This window comes from Dama dama, chromosome 2, assembly GCF_033118175.1.
Source record: "Dama dama isolate Ldn47 chromosome 2, ASM3311817v1, whole genome shotgun sequence".
In the NCBI taxonomy this organism is placed as follows: Eukaryota; Metazoa; Chordata; class Mammalia; order Artiodactyla; family Cervidae; genus Dama; species Dama dama.
The window spans coordinates 7,641,705-7,658,311 of NC_083682.1; the positions used below are offsets into that span (position 1 = coordinate 7,641,705).

Sequence of the window (16,607 nt, forward strand, 5' to 3'; positions counted from 1 at the left end):
GCTGGCCAAGATTCCACAGGATGCAGTGGGTGAAGGTACTGGGAGGGGTGGTGGGGGCTGCTGCCCTCCTGGGGCTGGGGATCATTTTGGGTCACTTTGCCATCCCCAAGGGGGCTGACTCGCCAGCCCCCAGTGCCTCAGCCTCCCAGGACCTGGACCTGAAGATCCTCGAGACCGTCATGGACCAGCTAGATGCCAACAGGATCCGGGAGAACCTTAGGTGAGAGGCTTTCCTTTGCGCCTCTCCCGTGTGCCAGAGGCCTCTCCCTGACCGTGGACCCACCCCTCTCTCGCCCACCCTGCAGAGAACTCTCCAAGGAGCCGCATCTGGCCACCAGCCCCCGGGATGAGGCTCTGGTGCAGCTGCTGCTACAGCGCTGGCAAGACCCGGAGTCCGGCCTGGACTCAGCCAGGACCACTGAGTACGAGGTGCTGCTGTCCTTCCCCAGCGGGGAGCAGCCCAACCGTGTGGATGTGGGTGAGTTCCCGCTCTGGCGTCGGGATGCCTGGGGGCTGGGCGAGCTGCCGGTTCTCGCCCCAACACCGCCCTCTCTCGACAGTGAACTCCACTGGGGCCGTCCTCTTCTCCTGCCGACAGAGTGAGGAGAACGTGACCGGGGAGCAGGGGGGCCCCGATGTGGTACCGCCCTATGCCGCGTATGCTCCTCCCGGAACCCCACAGGTGGGCCTGGGATACCCCCTCCCCACTGCCATGGCCCAACTCCCCCTTGTTCCCAGTTCAGCTGCTCCCATCCTGACCCCACGGGCTGTTGAAGCAAAGTGCCTCAACTGGGGCTCAGCCCCCACCCAGAATTTAGTCGCTTCCACACTGCATTACTACTGCTTTTGCCCATCACTTAGTCATTCAACAAACACTAACGGGCCCTGCTCCAGGCCTGGCCTGTTACAGAGTACCTGGACACAGAGCACGGAGAAAACCAGGTGTGACTTGGTCTTGGGGAGCTGAGAAGCTCTGGGTGAGGTCGGGGGACGGGATCTAAATCCTTCATCCTGCCATTCAGCCTTTCCCTCTCTTTCCTGGGCCTGGCTCTAAGTCACCTTCTCTTGGGAATAGGGCCCCCTCGTCTACGCCAACCAGGGCTCGGAGGAAGACTTCAAGGAACTACAGAAAGAGGCGGTCAAACTCCAAGACAGCATCGTCTTGACCCGCTATGGGGGTGTAGGGCGCGGGGCTAAGGTAAGTAGCAGCCCCCAGTGCAAGGGGCTGGGTGGGGAGAGGGGCCGGCAATGGACAGGAGGAGTGAGGGGAAGGGGATGAGCAGTGCTGAGTGGGGTACCAAGCCCTGGGCTTGGGGCAGAAGACGGGGGTGATTCCTCCTTCCACCCACGATGGCTGCCATGGGCCTCTGCCTACCCAGGTTCTAGTCCATGGGTAGGCCCAAAGAATACTCATGTGCTATGTAACCATGGGTGCCTCCCCCAACATCCGTGAGCCCTGGGAAATAAAGGAATTGGGCAAAATTTTCAGCTTTCATATTCTGGAAGTCTAAGTCCTCCTGTGAAGTTGTTCTCCTGAATATCTGACTTAAATCCCTCCTGTTGTCCCCTCCCACCCAGCAATTTGCTTCTTTTCCATACAGAATTTTGATGGAGGATTCCATGCCTATTGCTATTTATTGTTATTTTATTTATTTATTTTATTTTTAGCTGCACTGGGTCATGGTTGCTTGATGCGGGCCTTCTCTGACTGCGGCAGCAGGGTGGGAGGCTATTCTTCACTGCGGTGCGTGTGGCTTCTCCTGTTGTCTAGCCCCAGCCCCAGGGCGCTCGAGCCTCAGTGGTTTTGAAGCACAGGCTCCACAGTCGTGGCTCGAGGGCTTACTTGCCCTCCTGCACGTGGAATCTTCCAGACCAGGGTTTGAACCTGTGTCCCCTGCATTGCAAGGCAGATTCTTAACCACTGGACTACTAAGGAAGCCCTGTCTATGGTTTTTAAATGTTTATTTACTTACTTATTTTAAATTTAAAAAGGTATAGAACAAGAGATGGGACTAGGGAATTAGTGTTTAGTGGGTTAAGAACTTCAAATTTGCAAAATGAAGAGAGTTCTGGAGATAAATGGAGGTGATGGTAGCACAATAATAGGAATGTGCTTAATGCCACTGAACTGTACTCCTTTTTTTTTTTTTCCGGTATTTATTTATTTGGCTGTCTTGGGTCTTAGTTGTGGCACTCGATACTTTTTAGCTGCAGAATGTGAACTCAGTTGTGGCATGTGGGATCTAGTTCCTGAACTGTACACTTAGATACTAAATTTTATGTTATGTGTATTCATCACAGTTTTTTCTACAATAGTAAAACATATTTATCAGTTTTCACAATCGATAGCTAGACAAAAATAAAAGATTATAATTGCAAGCCATAATGAGAATATGTTAACATAACAATATAAAATAATTACATACAATTTGGGGTGTCAAGCAGAGTGATGTAGTAAGTGGAAGTGCATACATGCACATGTATTCAGCCACCCAGCCAGTTTATGTCTCTTGGTTAGTACATTTAATCCATTTACATTTATTACTGATATGTATGATCCTATTACCATTTTCTTAATTGTCTTGGGTTTATTTTCTGTAGATCTTTTCCAGTCTGTAGATCTTTTCTAGTCTCTTGTGTCTCCTGCCTAGAGAAGTTTCTTTAGCATTTGTTGTAAAGCTGGTGTGGTGGTGCTGAATTCTCTTAACTGTTGCTTGTCTGGAAAGCTTTTGATTTCTCCATCAATCTGACTGAGAGTTTTGCTGGGTATAGTATTCTTGGCTGTAGGTTTTTCCCTTTCATCACTTTAAATTTATCATGCCATTCCCTTCTGGCTTGTAGAGTTTCTGTTGAGAAATCAGCTGATGATAACCTGATGGGAGTTCCCATGTATGTTGTCATTTTTCCCTTGTTGCTTTTTTAAAAAATACATAATATTTATTTATTTGGCTGCCCCCAGGTCTTAGTTGCAGCACATGAGATCTTCAGTCTTCCTTGTGGTATGCGGGATCTTTAGTTGTGGTATGCAAACTCTTAGCTGTGGCATGTGGGATCTTTGTTTCCTGACCGTGGATCTAACCTGGGCCCTCTGCCTTGGGAGCAAGGGGTCCTAGCCCCTGAACCACCAAGAAGTCCCTCCCTTGTTGCTTTTAATATTTTATCTTTGTCTTTAATTTTTGTCAGTTTGATTACTATGTGCTTCAGTGTGTTCCTCCTTGGATTTATCCTGCCTGGGACTCTGTGCTTCCTAGACTTGGTTGACTATTTCCTTTCCCATGTTAGGAAAGTTTTCAGCTATATCTCTTCAAATATTTTCTCAGGTCTTTTCTCTCTTTCTTCTTTTTCTGGGACCCCTATAATACAATTGTTGGTGCATTTAATGTTGTCCCAGAGGTCTCTTAGGCTGTCTTCTTTTTTTTTTTTTTTCATTCTCTTTTCTATATTCTATTCTGTGGTAGTGATTTCCACCATTCTATCCTCCAGGTCATTTATCTGTTCTTCTGTGTCAATTATTCTGCTATTGATTCTTTCTAGTGTATTATTCATCTCTGTTTCTTTGTTCTTTAGTTCTTCTAGGTCTTTAGTAAACATTTCTTGCACCTTCTCTGTTATTTTCCCAAGATCCTGGATCATCTTCACTATCATTATTCTGAATTCTTTTCCTGAAAAGTTACCTAACTCCACTTAATTTAGTTGTTTTTCTGGAGCTTTATCTTGTCCCTTCATCTGGGATGTAACTTTCTGTTTTTTCATCCCGATTAACTTTCTGTGATGTGGTTTTTGTTCTAGCCAGTTGTGGTTCTTCTAGCTTCTTTTGTCTGCCCTCTGATGGGCTAAGAGTTTTGTGTAAGCTTCCTTATGAGAGGGACTGAGTTTTGCTCTGGCAGGTAGGGCTGTGCTCAGTAAAGCTTTAATCCAATTATCTGCTGATGGGTGGGGTTGCACTCCCTCCCTGTTAGTTGTTTTGCCTAAGAGGACCTAGCCCTGGAGCCTATAGGCTCTATGATAGGGTTAATGGCAACCTCCAAGACAGCTTATATGAAGGGGGGCCTTCCAGGGGTGCTACTGCCAGTGCCCCCATCCCTGTGGTGAGCCCCTGCTGACCCACGCCTCCACAGGAGACCCTGCAATACTAGCAAGTAGTTTTGGTTCAGTCTCCTGTGGGGTCACTGCTCCTTTCCTCTGGGTCTTGGTGCCCACAAGATTTTGTTTGTGCCTTCCAAGACTGGAGTCTGTTTTGCCCAGTCCTGTGGAACTCCTATAACCAAATCCCACTGACCTTCAAGGTCAGATTCCCTGGGGGTTTCCAGCCCCTTTGTCAGATCCCCAGGCTGGGAAGCCTGAGGTGGGGCTCAGAACCTTCACATTCACAACAGTGGGAGAACTTCTTTGGTGTATTGTTCTCCAGTTTGTGGGTCACCCACATGGCAGGTATGGGCTTTGATTTAGTCATGATTGTGCCCCTCCTACCCTCTCACTACAGCATCTTCTTTGCCTCTGGAAGCAGGGTATCTTTTTTTTTTGATGGGTTCCAGCGTCTTCCTGTTGATGGTTGTTCAACAGATAATTGTAATTTTGGTGCTCTTGTGGGAGGAGATGAGTGCATATCCTTCTACTTCACCATCTTGAACTGGAAGCCCTCTCATCACAATTTTAAAAGTTAAAATACATACATACATACATAAAAGAAGTACCCTGGATAAGAGCTGGTGGGGGAAAAAAAAAAAAGAAAGGAAAGGGGAACAGATGTAGTAAAATGATACAGACAATGAAACTCAGTTTTTTTAAAAAAAGTATAGGATGAAAAAAAGTTTCCTCATAATGCCACCCTCCAAAGAGGTAGCTTTGTTTGTTTGTTTATGGAATGTGATCCAGAGTTTCCTTGGGAAGAAGAACATATGAAGGTATATTCTCATTTCTTTCTCTTTTTTAATATAAAAGTAGCATACAATACCCACTGTTCTGAACTGTGCTCTTTTCATCTTAATATATCTTATAGGAAATTCCCTGATGGTCCAGCAGTTAGGACTCCTTGCTTCCACTGCAGGGGGCCCGAGTTCCATCCCTGGTGGAGAAACTAAGATCCCAAAAGCCACTCAGCCTGGCAAAAAAACAACAACAACAACAAAAAAAAAACCAACCCCAAACCAACCAACCAAACAAAAAGTCATTCTGGAGATCATTCTCAAGTGGCGCATAAACTCTGTCCTTGATCTTCTTTTTTTTTTAATGTACTGTTTTGTTTTCATTGACTTAAATTATACGTAACATAAACTTGACCACGTTAACCATTCTTTAATGGGTCTTCGCTGTTGTGAGGGCTTTTCTCTGGTTGCAGCGAGCACGGCTTCTCATTACAGTAGCTTCTCTTATCGCAGCTCCCAGGCTTTAGGGCACAGGCTCAACAGATGCGGCACACTGGCTTAGTTCCTCCGAGGCATGCGGGATCTTCCTGGTTCAAGGACTGAACCCGTGTCCCCTGCTTCGGCAGGCAGATTCTTTACCACTGGGCCACTGGGGAAGCCCGGTGAGCTGTTTTTTAAATGTATGTTGCCATTGCATTAAGAACATTAACAATGTTGTGCAGCCATCACTACGACCCACTTCCAGACTGCTTTCACAGTTCCAAGCGAAACTCTGTACCCATTTAACACCCTTATTCTCCCTCTGCAGCCCCAAGTAATCTCTATTTGACTTTCTTGGCCTATTCCAGGTACCTCACGTAAGAGGAATCATGCAATATTTGTCTTTTTGTGTCTGGTTTACTTCCCTTAGCAGAATGTTTTGAGGTTCATTGATGTATCAGAACTTCACTCCTTTTTAAGACTGAGTAATTTACGTTTGCATGCTATATACTAGGTTTTGCTTATCTGTATATCAATGATGGACGGTTGAGTTGTTTCTACCTTTTGGCTACTATGAATAATGCTTACTCCTTCCTTTATACACTGTAGGGTACCTCAGTTTAATTGCCCCGCTGAGGAGCCATTGCCTACATTCAACAACAGTCTTCTGCTCTCTCAAGCAGCACTGCAACAAATGACTTGTGCAAGAGTCATCTTGCTGGTAGGAAGACAGACCTGTCCTGGCTTCCACAGTGATGAAGGGAAGAAGAGGAGATGTGAGGCAATGTGAGATGTGCCCCCTTTTCACCGCCCTTCCCTAAACACAGCTTCCTCTGGCTTCCTGCAGGCTGTGAATGCTGCCAAATACGGGGTAGCTGGAGTGCTAGTGTACACGGACCCCAAAGACATCAATGACGGGAAGAGATTGCCGAACGAGACCTTCCCACACTCCTGGTGCCTGCCTCCCTCGGGCGTGGAGCGAGGCTCCTACTTCGAGTATTTTGGGGATCCCTTGACTCCTTACCTGCCAGCTACGCCTTCCTCCTTCCGCCTAAACTCTGACAATGCCTCTGGATTTCCCCCAATTCCCATTCAACCCATTGGCTTTGAGGATGCACAAGTCCTTCTCTGGTGAGCTTGTACCCTGGGGTCTCCTGCCTACTCTCCGGTGGTGGCCCCCCAACTTCAACCCCTACGTCCCTATTTGCTCTGAAGGGCCTCCCCCTCCTCCCCAGTAACCTTGGAGGAAAGTTAGCACCGGCTGACTGGCAAGGAGGACTGGGCTGTGACTACAATTTGGGGCCAGGCTTCCGGTCAAATGGTATCTTCCCAGAAGACGGGTAAGATGGAGCCCCCTCCTCCCCCGACTCTCCCCTTCTCTTCCCTTGTTATGCTTTTTTTTTTTTTTAAATTATGTATTTATTTGTTTATTTTTGTCTGTGCTGGGTTTTCGCTGCTGCACGTAGGCTTTCTCTCACTGCGGCAGTCAGGGGCTTCTCATTGTGGTGGCTTCTCTTGTTGGCAAGCACAGGCTTTCGGGCATGTGGGCTTTAGTAGATGTGGGCTCAGTAGTTGTGGCTCACAGATTCAGCGGCTCCATGGCACATGGCATCTTCTTGGACCAGGGATCAAATCTGTCTCCCTTGCATTGCAAAGAGGATTCTTGACCACTGGACCACCAGGGAAGTCGGTTATGCTTCCCTGACCCTGGGTTTCCTCTCTGCTCACTTCGAGGCCTGGCCTTTCCCTTTCTCCTCTCTCCCAACCCCTCCTTGATTCCAAAATACCTGTCTTGTCCTGGGAAGCCTGTGAATCAGTTGTGTGCCCCCACAAGTCTCTGTGGAGTCCCCCGACCTCACATTGGACCTCCGTTCTCCAGCCACCCCCTCTCTTGAACACACCAAGCTCATTCCCAAATCAGGGCCTCTGGACTTGCTGTTCCGACTGATGGAACACCCTTCCCCAGGCTCTGCCATTCCTGGCCTGCCCTAACACCCCACCTGCCACCAGGCACCTTGTCAGTGTCCCCCCAAGCTCCTTCACTGCCTGCAGTTGCTCACTTCCTTGGGGTCTGGATGCTCCAGGAGAGGGAGATCCCACGAGGGTGGGGTCCATGTCTGTCTCAGCCGTTGCCCAGAGCTGGTACGATGCTGACATACACTGAGTATCCAGTGACCGAGTGAGTACGAAGGAGAATTGGAGTCAGAAGAGCTGGGCTCTAGCCTCGCTGTCTCTCCTGGTATTTCCAAGCAGGTGACTTTGCCAGGTTCCTTTCTGACTCTGGGCCTCAGGTTTTCCTGCATTTTGGAGGGGGCAGTGGGTGGTGCCAAGACTCCTGTCCCCCTCCAGCCAGGTGAACGTGAGTGTCCACAACCGCCTGGAGCTGCGGAACTCCTCCAATGTCCTGGGGATCATCCGCGGGGCTGTGGAGCCAGGTGAGCGCCTCCTCAAGGCTCCCCGTGCCCCCAGGACCCCGCCCAACCCTGGGCGCCGCTGACCACGCCCCCTCAGCCCCGCCTGGCTGCCCCGCCCACCGTTGCTCCTCTGAGGTTTCTGACTCTGCTCCTCCTGCCAGATCGCTACGTGCTATATGGAAACCACCGGGACAGCTGGGTTCACGGGGCCGTAGACCCCAGCACTGGTACTGCCGTCCTCCTGGAGCTCTCCCGCGTCCTGGGGACTCTGCTGAAGAAGGGTGAGCGGGCCGCCCTGCCCCGGTCCAGGGGCTCGCTCCCCAAGAGGGCACCTAAAGCCAGTCCTCCCTGAATTTTGGGCGCTGACACCCCCTCCACTCCCGCATTCGCCTGTGCCCACTTGTGCCAAGCCTAAGGACCCTGGGGGCAGACATGCATGCCACTAGCCCTGGCCTCGCTCAAGCAGCCCAGTGTGGTACAGGGAACTCTTGCAATACCTTCTGAGGGTCTTCTGCACCCCTCTAGTGAAGTGAAATCAGGTGTGGTCGCGAGCAAGCCCGTGCCCAGGCTCTGCCCTCAAGGAGTCTCAGCTTGGTTGAGGCAGGGGGACAGTCGTTAACTCCACAAACACTTCAGCCAGGCCTACTGTGTGCCAGGCCAGCTCTAGGCATTGGATGTCCCCCAGAGAACCCCAGAATTCTGGCTGTAATGACAACTGTGAAACGTCCTATTAGGGAAAATATCTACTGGGCTTTCCAGGCGGAAGCCAAAGCTCAGGGAGGTGGCAGTTCCAGGTGGGCATGGGGATCCAGGTGGAAAAGAGTGGGTGGACCAGGTGGCAGAGCTGTGTATTTCCTAAAAATAGGGACATTTTCTTTCATAACCACGCTACAATGATCAGAATCAGAAAATTTAAAAATTTTCCAATTGTCCCAATAAGTTTCAAAAATTATTTGTTTATATTTTGGCTGCTCTGGGTCTTCACTGCCCCTCAAGGGCTTTCTCTGGTTGCAACGTGCAGGCTTCTCTTGTTGTGCAGCACAGGGCTTAGTTACAGTGAGGCATGTGAGATCTTAGTTCCATGGCCAGAGATCGAACTTGTGTCCCCTGGAAGATGGATTCTTAACCACTGGACCACCAGGGAAGTCCCTCCGATAACATTTAGAGCAAAAGAATGTTCTGGTCCAAGAGTCAATCCAGGAGCACAGGTTGCACATGTAGTAATCGCATGGGTCATCTGTGATCGTTTCTTAGCTGTTCTTTCTTTCCTGATCCTGATATTTAGTTTGTTGACTGTCCCTCAATTTCGGTTTGTCGGATTAGATTCAGCTTATGCATTTTGGGCAGAAAAAGGTGTGGGAACTTTCCATTGCAAGCACGTAATCATTTTATACTTAAAATTTTTTTTTTATTTAAAACAAAAAGATGAGAAATGATCAAAGGGGACTGAGTTGCAGCCAGAGATGGGAGTACAGCCCAGAGCACACAGTGCCATGGAGGGTGAGGGGAGTCTGAAGGAGGTGAGGGGCAAGCAAGGAGGCTTCCAGGCTTCCAGGAGGTGACTGAGGACTGTGGCAAGAGCAGTGAGGGCATGAGACTGGAGATGGGAGCCAGCTTGCAGGAGGCTATGAGAGCAATGTGGGGCGTTGGTTAAACTCCTGGACTCTGGAGCCAGACCCTGAATTTGAACTCTGGCTCTGCTGCCTACCAGCTGTGTAACCCTGGGCAAGTCATTAAACCTCTCTGTGGCTCCATTTCATCAACGGAGACAATGAGAGTCTGTCTCTCAAGACCTTCTTGTAAGGACTGGCTCAATATGGATAATGCTCTAAGGACAATGTGAGTGTTTCATCACTAAATGAATAGGAGTAGGGGCCAGTTTTGCAGAAGATGCCAGGAAGAGAGTTAGGGGATCTCCAATCATCACATCCAGAGAGAAGAGAGGGGCAGGGCATTCTGGCAGAACGGATCGCCGCACTGGAGATTGGTGTGTGTGTGCGGGGGCAAAGTTGGGGGTGTTAACAGCAGAGGAGAGGCCCTGGTAAAAAGAGGGCGGAGCCTCAACGAAGGTTTGGCTCGGGAGGTGCCAAGACCTACCTCAAATCGCCAGCTGCCCTGTGGGTTCCAGCCCTCCCTCCCCTCCACATGCCCAACCTTCCCCCTAAGCCACCCCGAGATCTGGGGGATCTTGCCCTCCAGCACCTTATCCCCCTCCCCAGGCACCTGGCGTCCCCGCAGATCAATCGTGTTTGCGAGCTGGGGGGCAGAGGAGTTTGGGCTCATCGGCTCCACAGAATTCACGGAGGTGAGTGAGCCCCGCAGCCGGGCACTCGAGGGGATTCCCGGGGCGGGCCGCGCGGGGCTGACGCGGTCGCGTCCACCTGCAGGAGTTCTTCAGCAAGCTGCAGGAGCGTGCCGTGGCCTACATCAACGTGGACATCTCGGTGTTTGGTACGAGGGGCGGCGGGGCTGACTCGGGGAGCGGGGACCCAAAAGGGTGGGGCCCGAGTAGAGTCTTCCTTGTATCTTCTCACAGCCAATGCCACCCTGAGGGTGCAGGGCACTCCCCCGATCCAAAGCGTCGTCTTCTCCGCAGCCAAACAGGTGAAAAGGGGAGGGGCTGGGAGCGGGGCGGGAGGAGGCGTGTCGGGGCGGGGCTACACGGGGTAGGCCGAGCTGATACTTCGGAGAGGGGCTGAGGCTGCGGGGAGGGCCTTGTAGGACCTGAAGGATTGTGCAAGGGCTGGAGACCCTGGTGGGTGGCGCGGAGGACCTGCCTGGTTGTCGGACCTGGGGAGGGGCCAGCCGCAGACTAGATTCCCCTCCACTCAGATCTCCGCACCGGGCTCCAGCGGTCTCAGCATCTATGACAATTGGATCCGGTATTACAACCGTAGCAGCTCCGTGTACGGCCTGGTTCCCAGGTGAGCCCAGAGCCGGGATGGGGACCCCTGGACCCCAGGCTCAGCGCCCTGCAGCCTAACCATATTCCTTCCCATAGTGTGGGGACTCTGGGCGCTGGCAGCGACTATGCCCCCTTCATTCACTTCCTGGGCATCTCCTCCATGGACATCGCCTACACCTATGACCGGGTAAGCAGGCACCCCTTAGTCCCCAGCCGGGGACTTTGCTCCACTAGCCCCCTCCTCTCCCTCGGGCTGCTCCTGTGCGAACTGAATCCATCACTCAGTAGTTGTGCTACCTCAACCAAGTTTCTTTACCTCTCTTGAGCATGTTCATCCTCATCTATGTTATTTTATCAAATTTAAGACACCATTGAGTATAAGATGCACTGTTGTGATATGCATTATTCAGGGGCGGGGAAATACACGGTCAGTTGATTGCAGGGTGACGTTGACTGTAAGAAGCATCCTAATTTCAGAGATCTTAAAATGTGAAAAAACGTTTGTCTCAGAATAGATTAAAAAACAGTATAAAACAGGTGATTTGAGGGTAAAATTAGGTAAGGGCTGCAGAGTGCCAGCCTGTCTCCCTGTTTGATGCTCCAAAATATCCTTTCTCCCCTCCATGGCCACTCTGCTCCTGAGTGGTGGAGCTGGGATTTGAATCCTCCTGTCTGACTGCAAAGCCTCAGGTTCTTCTCCTTCATGTGAAACAGGAAACTGGCACCTGACCCAGCTCTGCCACTTATTAGTTGTGTGATGTCAGGAAGGCTACTTAACCTCTCTGAGCCCATTTCCTCCTCTGTAAAGTGGGAACCCTAGAACCTGCCTCACAGGTGTGGTGACAACTGACTTGAGATAATGGCTCTACATTGAACTCCTCCTTCCACTTCTCATCCCAAGCTTGTCACCCGTGGGTCTTGTTTCCTCAGAGCAAGACCTCAGCCCGGATCTACCCCACCTACCACACAGCCTTTGACACCTTTGATTACGTGGACAAGTTTTTGGACCCTGGTGAGGAAGGGGGCAAGGGGTCTCCTGCGGCAGGAGGAGGCGGGGCTGAAGGCTGAGCCTGGCCTCGTCTCCCTCCCTGACAGGTTTCAGCAGCCATCAGGCCGTGGCCCGGACCGCAGGAAGCGTGCTTCTCCGGCTCAGTGACAGCCTCTTCCTGCCTCTTAACATCAGTGACTACAGTGAGACCCTCCGCAGCTTCCTGCAGGCTGCCGAGAACCTCCGGGACCTATTGGAGCAGCATAACATCGGCTTCGGTATGGAGACCCCGATATCAAGGCATGGGGAGCCTTGCACCCCCAGGGCTAAGATGCTGGCTGTTCCCCCACAGGACCCTTGGTGACCGCGGTGGAGAAGTTTGAGGGGGCAGCCACGTCATTCAACCAACGCATAGCAACACTGCGGGAGGGCACCCCCGAGTAAGCAAGGGTTGCAAGCAGGTGTCTGGGAGGGCACCATCCAAGGCAGGATGCAGGCTGGCAGCTGGGCTGCTGGCTGTAGGGTGACCAGAGGGTCCTGTCACCCTCAGTCCCCTGCAGGTGCGGATGATCAATGACCAGCTGATGCTCTTGGAACGGACTTTCCTGAACTCACAAGCCTTCCCAGAAGAACGCTACTACAGGTGAGCCTGCCCAAAGCTCTTGGGAGGTGTGGTGAAATGAGGCTGGGCAGTGGGTACCCACCCGAAGGAGCAGAATGTCACTATTGCTGGCCTTTAGAGCACAATCCAGTCCCTTGAGATGGCTGGGGAGTCAGGCTCAAAGAGTGGGGGAGGCAAATCAGTTAAGGTCACCCTGGGACTAGAGCCTACATCTCCTCCCACAAGAGGTGCTTTTGTCCCTAGCTGTATACAGGAGCTGTTGCAGGCTGAAGCTCTGCTCATTCTTGGCCCCTGCATGACCTTGACCCTCCCCCATTTCTCCCTTCAGCCATGTGCTCTGGGCACCCCGCACCGGCTCTGTGGCCACATTCCCCGGCCTGTCGAATGCCTATTCCCAGGCCGAGAACACAGGCCATGAACCTGCAGCCTGGGCTGAGGTGCAGAGACAGCTCAGCATCGTGGTGGCAGCCCTGGAGGGCGCAGCAGCCACCCTGAGGCCCGTGGCTGACCTCTGACCCCACCCTCATTCTTCAGCTCCCACCCCCACTCTATCCTACCCTCTCCCCCTCCAGTTTTCTTTGAGTGTGTCCCCATCTCCCTTCATGCTAGCAAAGGGCATGACCACAGGACCCTCTCAAACTTCTGAGGGGTCCCACCAGTGTGGACACCTGAAGGGAGTGACAAGCCCCAGATGAAAATTTCCCTCTTGCTGGATCTTGGTTGGCAGAGGGTGAACAGGAGACAGGGATGAGGGGAATGGCAAAACCACCAGCTGCTCTTGGTAGCAGATGGGTGAAGATGGGACGCATAATGCCAACCTTAGATGTCAACTCAGAGACCACCAGAGCCACCCTGCAGTGATCAGCAAGGAAACTAAGGCCCAGGGTGGACAGGGCATGGTCCAGTTTGGGCTCCTCTTCCCCTACGCCCCCAGCACATCTCAACTCCTCCCTGCCTTCCACAAATAAATCAAGCCAAGCTGTTGTTCCTTATATCGTGTGGGAATCATGAAAAAGGAAACCTGAGTGCTTCAGCCCCAGTCTTGGGGCTCTGGGAGACCACACAGTCCTCTTCATACCTCGGTCGTGGGTCTGTCCACAGCCTCATCTTCCTCCTCTGCCATGACCACGTCTTCCAGAGTGCGCCCTCCAAGTTTGTTCCCCACCAGTATCTGGCAGGTCCCGGCAGGTGGCAGCCCCTCCTCAGTGTAACGACCCCTCAGGAACACCACTCTCTCCTGTCCATCTAAGGGTAGTCCGTGGGCCTGGCACAGGTCCCGTGCCTCCTTGGGCCCATCCAGGGCCAGCAGGTGGATCATGAAGCCCAGCGGCAAGATCTGGCCCTTGGAGGTGCTGAGGGCACGAGCAAGGCGGGCCAGGGCTCCCCGGCGGGCACGGCCCACATGGCACTGCACAGCACAGCTCTGAAGGTAGGGCAGCGTCTGGAGCAGGCGGAAGAGGCGGGCGGCGTTGCCTTCCCGGAAGGCGGAGTCAACTGCCAGGGCAGTTCGCAGGGCCGGGCAGGAACGCAGGGCTGCAGGCAGCTGCAGAACCTCGTGAAGGGCCTCTACCGAGCCTGGAGGGGTGAGAAGCCCGCATGAGGATGTTGAATACGGGAGCAGGCCCACCTTCCGTGCCATCCCCTTTCAGTGGTGTCTGACTCTTGGCAGCCCCATGGACTGTAGCCTGCCAGGCTCCTCTGTCCATGGGACTCTCCAGGCAAGAATACTGGAGTGGGTTGCCATGCTGTCCTCCAGGGGATCTTTTCAACCCAGGAATTGAACCCCTGTCTCTTACATCTCTTGCTTTGGCAGGCGGGTTCTTTACCACTGGTGCCACCTGGGAAGTCCATCCCCTTAGGTTTCCCCCATCCCCCTCCCACCTTCATGAATCTTCAGCCACCTCCTCTGACTGCCCCCCCCAACTCACTCCTCCCCCACCTGCTCCTGCTATGGCCACGCCCCATCCCAAGCCAAGCCCACCCTCCCTACCCCTTAGCCCCTTCTTGATTATTATCAGAATTTGTTGCCAGTGATTCCAGAATCCCATCAAACAGCCTGGGTCCTCATAATAAAGTTAGGTAGTGTTTACAGATGAAGGAAAGAGGCTGTGATCATTTAATGACTTGCCTGACTGTCTTAGAGCTCATATATATTTAAGAAGGTGACCCAGTCAAATCCAAGTTTTCTGACGTGAAGCCCAGCCCTTTCTCCACGGCCCTAGCTGCCCCAAGGTTTGGGAGTTGGCTCTGCCACACCTTCTGCTGTCTACCTGGTAAGCCAGTTTCTTTTTCAAATTCTGCTTCTCCCCTTTCGAGGAGAAGGACAACACTGGGACCCTGGGTAAACTGAAGCTTCTGACCCATTTGTGTTCAGTCACTAAGTTGTGTCTGACTCTCTGTGACCAGGAGGACTACAGCACACCAGGCTCCTCTGTCCTCCACTATCTCCCAGAGTTTGCTCAAATTCGTGTGCATTGAGTCTGTGATGCTCTCTAAACATCTTATCCTCTACTGCCCCCTTCTCCTTCTGCCTTCAGTCTTTCCCAGCATCAGGGTCTTTTCCAATGAGTCGGTTCTTCACATCGGGTGGCCAAAATATTGGAGCTTCAGCTTCAGCATCAGCATCAGTCCTTTCGGTGAATATTCAGTTGATCTCCTTTAGAACTGACCGACCCATTAGTGGGTCATTAAGTCAACAGCATTTCATTAAAGTAAGTAGAATTAATTAAAAAGCATCATCCACCCATAGGAAAAAATCTAGCCTTGAACCTTCTATCTCAGATATATTTGTTGGCATATGTGTTCTTGGCTGTTTTGCAATACTGACTGAAATGGAGGTTTAAAAGAAAAAGCTTGAAAATCATCACTATCTAGGTTCAACTGTCCCATTCCAATGCTATCCCCTCCACTTTCATAATGAGAAAGCCGAGACCCAGAGAAGGGAAGGGACGAGTCAGAAGGTTCATGTAGGGGCTCAGTGAATCTTGTGCAATGGCTAAGACACACATTTAGGAGACATTTAGGATGGAGAGGGAGCTACTAGTGAGGTTTGAAAGCTTCTCCTTCCTTTCTCGGCCTCCACTGACCCGGCCTCTGCTCTGCCGCGGGGACCCTGACTCACCCAGGTTATACAGCAGAAAGAGGCCCTGGAAGGTGGCTTGGCGGGGGTGGGGACCGGCGCCCAGCGCGTAGCAGCGGCGCAGAGAACCGAAGCTCTCCTGGACCTGGGCTTGCAGCAACATTGGGTCCACTGGCCCGTGCGTCTCGTTGGGTCCGAACCGCGCCACCACGGCCAGCAGCACGGCCAGAGCCGCTTCCAGCACCAATGCCGTCTCGACGTCACTCGCGCTTTGCAGGGACAAGTCCAGCCGCACCGCGCGCAACCGGTCCGCCACGAAGCTGGCCACCTCCGCGCAGGACGCGTCGGTGCGCTCGGCCACCTCGCTGGCCAGGTAGCGCACGGTGGCCAGCAGCACGGACGGCGGACGCAGCTGACTCGGCGGGGGCCGGATCTTCCCGGCGGCCGGCCGGCTGTACTCCTTCACCGCGCGCTGCGGGTCGGCTCGGGGCCGGTCCCCGCGGCTTCCCGGCGCCACCTCGAATCGGTGCAGACGGCGCTCCTCTTCGCGCTGGGCGCGCTCGGCAGCCGGACACATGTCCAGGCACGTGCCCACGGGCAGCTCGTAGCCGGGCATAGGTGGGCTGGGGGGGAAAGGACGGGCGCTCAGCATCCAGTGGACAGCGGCAGCCCCTCGCCCCATTCTGCAGGAGAGCACTTCAAGGCTGGCGAAGGCGGGGCCAACCCCGTCCGGCCCGCCTCCCAGCCCTCGTCTGAGCCTTCCCCCCGCCCGTCTGGCCGCCGCCGTCCTCACCGAGTCCCGCCGCCTCCCACAGACCTCCGTGCAGGCCTCCCGAGATCCTCTCCGTTGTAGTTCAGCGTCGCCAACAGTTCCTCACGCTCGTGTCCCGCTAAAGCCCAACCACAGTGCACCGCTGTAGTCGGACCACTCCCATGATGCACCACTTTATAGTTCCCTTTCGCAACCAATCGCTTTGCAGGAGAGGCGGGGCAGGCGTGGAGCCACGCCTTCCCGGGCTCCCGCCCTCTAATCGCAACACCTTTTAGCTTTGAACCACCCGACCCAAGTGGGGACACCCGCTTTGGTTCCTCTTCACCCGATAACCTGACTCAGTCGGCTTTACTGCCATTCTTTTCTGTTTCCTTGAGGACTCTTCTCCCTGTTTTCTAGATCAGGGGTCAGCAAACTTTTTCTACAAAGAGCCAAAATAGTAGATAGTCTTGGATTTACAGGTCACAGCCCAATCACTCAGC

The 16,607-nt window shown here is 52.8% G+C and overlaps 2 protein-coding genes across 4 annotated transcripts; one reads left to right on the top strand and one right to left on the bottom strand.

Annotated features, from left to right (window-relative positions):
- Positions 1-13,266, top strand: NAALADL1 (N-acetylated alpha-linked acidic dipeptidase like 1). The gene is made up of 18 exons (XM_061164071.1): positions 1-220; positions 306-478; positions 561-682; positions 1,076-1,198; positions 6,193-6,476; positions 6,581-6,685; positions 7,695-7,780; positions 7,921-8,040; positions 9,979-10,064; positions 10,147-10,210; positions 10,296-10,363; positions 10,592-10,683; positions 10,761-10,851; positions 11,595-11,676; positions 11,760-11,930; positions 12,005-12,092; positions 12,203-12,295; positions 12,603-13,266. The coding sequence occupies exons 1-18, from the start codon at positions 21-23 to the stop codon at positions 12,787-12,789; spliced, it is 2,235 nt and encodes a 744-aa protein (XP_061020054.1). The 5' UTR covers positions 1-20; the 3' UTR covers positions 12,790-13,266.
- On the bottom strand, positions 12,950-16,605 carry SAC3D1 (SAC3 domain containing 1). Of its 3 annotated transcripts, none has more exons than XM_061164074.1 (3): positions 16,171-16,605; positions 15,396-15,976; positions 12,950-13,849 (listed from the first exon to the last, which is right to left on the bottom strand). In XM_061164074.1, exons 2-3 carry the CDS (start codon positions 15,967-15,969, stop codon positions 13,347-13,349), a joined length of 1,077 nt encoding a protein of 358 aa, XP_061020057.1. In that variant the 5' UTR covers positions 15,970-15,976; positions 16,171-16,605; the 3' UTR covers positions 12,950-13,346. The 3 variants fall into 3 exon arrangements, with proteins under 3 accessions (XP_061020057.1, XP_061020056.1, XP_061020055.1); XM_061164073.1 differs by having other exon boundaries at positions 16,147-16,605; XM_061164072.1 differs by having other exon boundaries at positions 15,396-16,605.
- Between the last annotated feature and the right edge of the window lie 2 nt (positions 16,606-16,607).